A 7,451-nucleotide genomic window follows, 5' to 3' on the forward strand; every position below is an offset into this window, starting at 1 on the left:
TTGACTCGAGCTCCGGGTCACACCCCATTAACAACTTTTTTCTTTTAAATAATAAAGAAAAACTAGTGGTGCTGCTACTCACTGGCCTATTTTTTCACATTTTCTACGAAGCCAGCATCCAGCAGAATCCCACACACAGAACCGAAGCAATCCAGCAGAAATTCACACATGACTGAGTCAGTTGTAAAAATGCCGAAAAACGCCAGTTGCCTTTAACCCAACTCTTAGCAGGTTGTAGCAAACATCTAAAAATCACTCATTCAATAAATCTTGACGACATTCAGTGATCCCTGCATGCATGCGCTCACTCTCTTCCTCGCAATCTACTTGGACTGTTACCTTAGCAACAGGTTTCACAGCATTGCAACCAACAGTTGGCAGACTGCATCACTGCCATTGAGCTAATGGCTGTAGGGAAACACAGGACAGAGCATTTACACGCCATTAATGCATTAATCATACGAATGTCAGCGATAATCACGGGCCATCAGCTCCATCCTGTTATGCAACACCTTCAAAATACGCTTGAATATGCATGCGCTGTCATATAAGTATCTTTAAAGGCATTTTTTCAGATACAGGCCTATGGTTTGGCCAGTAAAAATACCGACAGGTTAAAAACAGAGATAAAGTTTGTGACCGACGCTTTCGAAGCACTACTTTTTACATTCGCAAGGACACGTTTCTCAACGCTAAGGTCATTTCACCGCGGCCTCCAACGTTCAGCTTGGCAGAGCAGTAAATTTCCCACCCAGAACGTACTAAAACTACCAAAACACTTCATACAGGTATCAAATCAAGGCATTGTTCCATAACACTAGCAAAGGCCGTCGCAGACACGCTTATGAAACAATGGTAAGTTACTGCTTCTGTAAAATTTCTTCACAGAACAATAACTGCGCGTCTCAGACCCCGTGCGTCGCCATCTTTGATTTTTTGCTTTAAACTTCCGTTTTCGCTCTAGCTCTATTTACGGCAACGCCGTTGAATGCATTGACTGGTGAAGAGGAATTACTTGCTGTACAGTTAACGAAAGCTAGTGTGTGCATAGTAATGGTCAAAGCGAATATTTTAAACGTAAGTGGACGGTGAGGATTTTAAAACGAGCGGCTGGTTCGTTAACTTACCTTAAAGGGACAGTACACCCCAAAAAACGCCCTCATGTCCGTCCTAACCCTCAAGGCCTTCGTTCATGTTCGGAACACAAATTAAGATACTGTTGATGCGAGAGCTATTTAATCCAGTAATTTCACGCTTAGTTGTGCGGGTGGGGAACGTTGTAACGATTTAATACCGGTTAGTATCTTCTGCTAGTTACCACAGAACTCAACAAATCCAATACTCGCGTTTGAGCTGTTGATTTCCCTCCAAAATGAAGTCACTTCCGGGATGATGATGTCACTACAGAACTTTTGACGTGTGCTCCGCATTCAAACAATTTTCGTCTGAGCTTGTATCTCATATTCTTTATTCTGCCATTGTTACGTGTTTTTTTTTGTAAATAATGTAAATAATAAAATAAAAACCTAATATTGCTTAAAAGGTACTGCAGACTGCATGAAGAAAACAGAGCCAAGCTTCTGCTTCTACGCGGTTCTTTTAAAAAGTTGCAATTTCTTAAATAAACGCTTTAATCTTTTTAAAAGGAAAAGGTAACCTTGATCTGTTTGTCCGGAGAGTTTGAATGAAAGCTACACGCAATAAGTTCAATGGACAGAATAAAAACAACACACACACACAAAAAAAAATTGCAACAGCTTTTAATGTGAGGAAATATCGTCTTCTTACACAAGGGGATCGCTGATAAATAAAGCCTTACCTCTCACAAAACACATTTTACAAAATTAACCACAAACATTTCCGTACACTTAAACATGTTACACAAAATATTTACATATTAAGTATTGCTTTCTTAAGCAAGAAAACGTATGTACCTCAATGTACAAATGAAACCTCACTTTCAAAACAAATGAAAAAAGAAACGAACCTATACTCCTGAGAAAATGCTGGGTTATATTTTAGTGCACACCATCATTTCTTTAAGGCTAAGCAACTGAAGTTTACGTTTACGCGTGAGAGACGGCACCAATACACCGCCTGGATGGAGTTTTCCCTGTTTGCTCCTGAGGACGAGTGTCGCTGACAGCTCTGTAAGGCCATAGGCACCGTTTTCCTTAAACACCGGACCACCGAATCCCTTAGTGCATGTGAAGAAGAAATGATAATAATTCCTGCACTGCGTCACAGCGTCTCCTCTGACATCATCACGGAGAGGTTATGTAAATCCACAGAGGAGCCTTTAATTATAAAACGCGTCTCTGCTGCCCCCTCGCGGCGGGGCCGGGTAAGCGCAGCTGAAAACTGCAACGCAAACCTGCGCAGAAGGGACTTTTGAGGGCATGCGCTGCTTTGTGCGATTCTCATTGAACAATAAATAGCTCCTCTAACAAAATCAGGCCGACAGAAGGCCTAGCTGAACAAAATCCTGAAGGATTGCAAAGTGAAAACTGAAATAGGCGGACATTTTGAGTCGGGATTGTATTGATATTTAGATACGATATGGCGCGTTTGATCCATAAGGGCGGATGTATAGGTGAGGTGGATGCTTATCTCTTTTACCTGTCCAGCAGGTTGTTTTAAATATCCCCAAGGGGTCTACAGTTCATACAGTATTTACAGCTCATCCGTCATGAAGAATTCAACGCAGAAGGATTAGAGAATCTCAAACTAGCAGGAAATGCCCCCCCCCAAAACCGTTCCTTAGGGCTTTATCTTTGGAATGCTGATGAAAAATTGATTGTCATTTTGGGGCAACGTTAACGTGCGAATGGTGTTAAAGTGCTCGGTGGCATTTCAAAGACGGGGCTCCTTCGAGAAGCTAAAATAGATAACACGGAAACGGAAAACCACCTCTCTCTCCCCGAATCCTTTTAAATGTTAAAACCGTGATTAAATTTTTAAATCGTCATTCTCGTGTGCAATGAGCCGAAATGATTTTTCGGCCTAAAAAAAATGTGGCCAACAGGGGGAATAATAATTTTAATAATTATTTTATTTTGGGGAATAATAATTACTAATTGTTTTTCTCGGTGGTGATTCTCATTCTCAAACTTTATCACAGGAAAAGCTACTGTAATAAAACGCCATTTAAAAGCAGAAAAACATTTACTGTAGTATATAAATATTTAACAATTGAAATAACATTGCTACTATTTATACATTACGCTAATGAGAATTTGGGAACTAAATTGATATTAAAATAATGCCACAAAAAATAAAAACAACTCTAGAATGGTATTGATTTGAGATAGGCAGTATATCATTTTTGATTTGGAAGTTTAATGCGACTTGGACATGTTTTTTTTGAAGATTACTATATCGTAGATGGCCTGATTATACCGGTTTTGTTTTTCATTTTTCTTTCGATTTTGGGGTGTAACGCATTGTGAGATTTGTTGCATTGAAAGATTTCCGAAATGTGAAAAGGGCCCTTTTGGGTGACTTCCTGCGTGATTCGATAGAGAGTCCACGAGAGGGAATGAGGAGTAAATCAGCAGAAGAAGATCTCTCCGTCCACCGAAGGCTCCGTCAGGGGCAGCAGATGTGAAGCTGGAGACCAAAAAAAACAGCAAAATATGAGGAGAACATTCATCTACGCCGAGCCAAAGCGAATACAGACATCTTTCTCAGTGCAGTAAACATCTGAGATTGATACGTAACGCACAACTCGGGTAAGAAATCCTATTAGACCTTCGAAAGCAAAGCCCTCTTCCTTCTGGAAACGCGTGATGTTCTGCGACAGAGAACTTGTTACCGATTCCAGTCAGAACGGACACGGCGGTTGTGGTTTGCAGGCTAATTGCATCAATTCTTTATCATTATCTCTATTGAATTAGCGCGTGTGTGTGTGTGTGTGTGTGTGTGTGTGTGTGTGTGTGTGTGGGAGATCACTGTGTTCACCTGCATCCTGAGGAGGCTGGCTTTTGCTCTTTTTCTTCTTTTTTTCCTTCTTCTCCTTTGAGGAAGCCAGCTGAAGCAGTCGCGAGGGGATCTGGTTTTGTCCTTCTAAGCTCTGCGTTTTGCCGCCCAGAGAGAAGAGGCTGCGGCCCTTCTGTTTGGAGTCCATCCTGGACAGAGAGTTCTTCCTGGGGCTGGACGATAGCTCGCCCTCCCAGATCTCTCGCTCGATGGAGCTGCTGCTCTGGAGCTTCAGGGAGTCCTCTGAGGTGCTGGAGGGGGTGCGATGGAGACGAGCCTGGGGAAGAAGTTAAAAGAAAAAAAATATTATTTGAGGAATGCATATGTAATGGAATATTCAAATTTGGAAAGATATTGAAAAGAAATGTATTAGTATTATTATTATTCTTCATGTTATGGCAGATAATATATAACTGGCCAGCATTAAAATCCTATCCTATTTTGACTAAAGATAAAATAATGCTATATACAATTGGGGCAGCAAGTTTTATTTTTAATTTTTTGTAGAATCAATTATTTATCAATTATTTCAGCAAGAAGGCAACAAACTGATCAAAAGTGACAGTAAAGACTTTCGCATTTTCACAAAAATACGTATATTTCAAATGAATACTGTTATTTCTTATGTAACAAAAAATAATTACGTCTGAAGGATCGTGTGACTTTGAAAACTGGATAAATTAATGATGCTTAAAATGCAGGAATGCATTTTAAAACATCAAAATAAAAGCTAAATTTTAATTTGTATATTTCACAATTTTTCTGCTTGCACTGTATTTTTGATCAAATAAATGCAGCTTTGCTGAACGTAAGAGACGTCAAAAACATAAAAAAATTACATGCACACTTATTGGGCAGTATAAAATACATGGTATGAATCTGTTGATGATTACATTTAACAGTGCTATTATTAGTGTTTCTGGAGTAAAACATGTATGTGTGTGTGTATATTTACACGTATATATTTATATTCATATATATATATTATATATATATATATATATATATATATATTTTTTTTTTTTTTTTTTTTTTTTTTTTTTTTCACATTAAAATCTTAACAAGATAAGTCAAACATCGATCAATAGTTAATTTTAAAACTAGACATTACTTAATTGATTACATTTTTTTATTGAGTCAGACAGAGTCATTTGACAAATGTGCCCCATCTCCAACTATTTCTAATTTCTGTGTTTTATCTCAATACCAAAGAAAGATGATTTAAAGAGTGATTTAACACTGTGAATGAGTTACAGTAATAAGGAATCCACAGATAGTATGGAGGCACAAGACCTGTTTCACTGTGCAGATGAATACTCGCCTCCATATCACGGAGGTGCTCCACTCTCTCCACCTCCCTCTGCATCTGCTCCCTCTCCCTCTCCAGCCTCCTCTGAGCGTCTCTCAGCCTCTCCAGATCTCTCTGATAGTCCTCCTTCCTCCCCTGCAGCTCCTGCTGAGCTTCCTCCAGCTCCTTGTTCCTCCGGCGCGCCTCCTCCTCCTTCACGTGCAGCAGCACCTCGCGGTCCGTCAGCTCCTGCTCCTTCACGTCCCACTCCTTTTCCTTGCGCCGCTTCTCCTCGGCGTGGGCGGCCTGCTGGCGCTGCAGAGCGGCGGCCTCCTGCCGGTGCCGCTCCAAGCTGCGCTGTTTCTCCTGCTCCACCAGCGAGGGGGGGCGAGAGGAGGAGCGGGACGGGGTCCGCTCGCTCAGGGCCTGCCGCTGGTCTTCGATGAAAGTGTCCTGCTGCAGCACTACGGCCTGTAAACAAAACACATATATTAACCGTTTAGAACAAGACTTTGTGTGTACACATATATAGTAAAAGTGGAAGGATGACAAAAATATAGACATACATACACACATACACATATATATATATATATACATACATATATATACACATACATATACATATATATATATATATATATATATATATATATATATATATATATACATATATATATATATATATATATATATATACATATATATATATATATATATATATATATATATATATATATATATATATATATATATATATATATATATATATATATATATATATATACACTATATATATACACATATATATATATATACCTATATATACATATATATATAGGTATATATATATATATATGTGTATATATAGGTATATATATATATATACATATATATATATATATATATATATATATATATATATATATATATATATATATATACATATACATACCTATATATATATATATATATATATATATATATATATACATATACATATATATACTATATATATATATATATATATATATATATATATATATATATATATATATATATATATACCTATATATACACATATATATATATATATATATATACCTATATATACATATATATATATATATATACCTATATATACATATATATATATATACAGACGTGGACAAAATTGTTGGTACCCTTTGGTCAATGAAAGAAAAACTCACAATGGTCACAGAAATAACTTTAATCTGACAAAAGTAATAATAAATAAAATTCTATAAATGTTAACCAATGAAAGTCAGACATTGTTTTTCAACCATGCTTCAACAGAATTATTAAAAAAATAAACTCATGAAACAGACCTGGACAAAAATGATGGTACCCCTAACTTAATATTTTGTTGCGCAACCTTTGAGGCAATCACTGCAATCAAACGCTTCCTGTAACTGTCAATGAGACTTCTGCACCTCTCAGCAGGTATTTTGGCCCCTCCTCATGAGCAAACTGCTCCAGTTGTGTCCGGTTTGAAGGGTGCCTTTTCCAGACTGCATGTTTCAGCTCCTTCCAAAGATGCTCAATAGGATTGAGGTCAGGGCTCATAGAAGGCCACTTTACAATAGTCCAATTTTTTCCTCTTAGCTATTCTTGGGTGTTTTAGCGGTGTGTTTTGGGTCATTGTCCTGTTGCAAGACCCATGACCTGCGACTGAGACCAAGCTTTCTGACACTGGCTAGTACATTTCTCTCTAGAATTCCTTGATAGTCTTGAGATTTCATTGTACCCTGCACAGATTCAAGACACCCTGTGCCAGACGCAGCAAAGCAGCCCCAGAACATAACAGAGCCTCCTCCATGTTTCACAGTAGGGACAGTGTTCTTTTCTTGATATGCTTCATTTTTTTCGTCTGTGAACATACAGCTGATGTGCCTTGGCAAAAACTTCGATTTTTGTCTCATCTGTCCACAGGACATTCTCCCAGAAGCTTTGTGGCTTGTCAACATGTAGTTTGGCATATTCCAGTCTTGCTTTTTATGATTCGTTTTCAACAATGGTGTCCTCCTTGGTCGTCTCCCATGTAGTCCACTTTGGCTCAAACAACGACGGATGGTGCGATCTGACACTGATGTTCCTTGAGCATGAAGTTCACCTTGAATCTCTTTAGAAGTCTTTCTAGGCTCTTTTGTTACCATTCGGATTA

General features: G+C 38.1%; 1 protein-coding gene across 4 annotated transcripts in view; it reads right to left on the reverse strand.

Annotated features, from left to right (window-relative positions):
• Positions 1-1,744: 1,744 nt before the first annotated feature.
• LOC122348712 (A-kinase anchor protein 13-like) overlaps positions 1,745-7,451 on the reverse strand; it is a 64,376-nt gene continuing 58,669 nt past the window's right edge. For all 4 annotated transcript variants that reach the window (XM_043244506.1, XM_043244503.1, XM_043244507.1 and 1 more), the window contains 3 exons: positions 5,300-5,737; positions 3,961-4,255; positions 1,745-3,609 (listed from right to left, as the gene is read on the reverse strand). In XM_043244506.1, the coding sequence (XP_043100441.1) occupies positions 3,551-3,609; positions 3,961-4,255; positions 5,300-5,737 (792 nt within the window). In that variant the 3' untranslated portion in view covers positions 1,745-3,550. The remainder of the gene's footprint in view (positions 3,610-3,960; positions 4,256-5,299; positions 5,738-7,451) is intronic.

This window comes from Puntigrus tetrazona, chromosome 7 (assembly GCF_018831695.1).
Source record: "Puntigrus tetrazona isolate hp1 chromosome 7, ASM1883169v1, whole genome shotgun sequence".
NCBI lineage: Eukaryota > Metazoa > Chordata > Actinopteri > Cypriniformes > Cyprinidae > Puntigrus > Puntigrus tetrazona.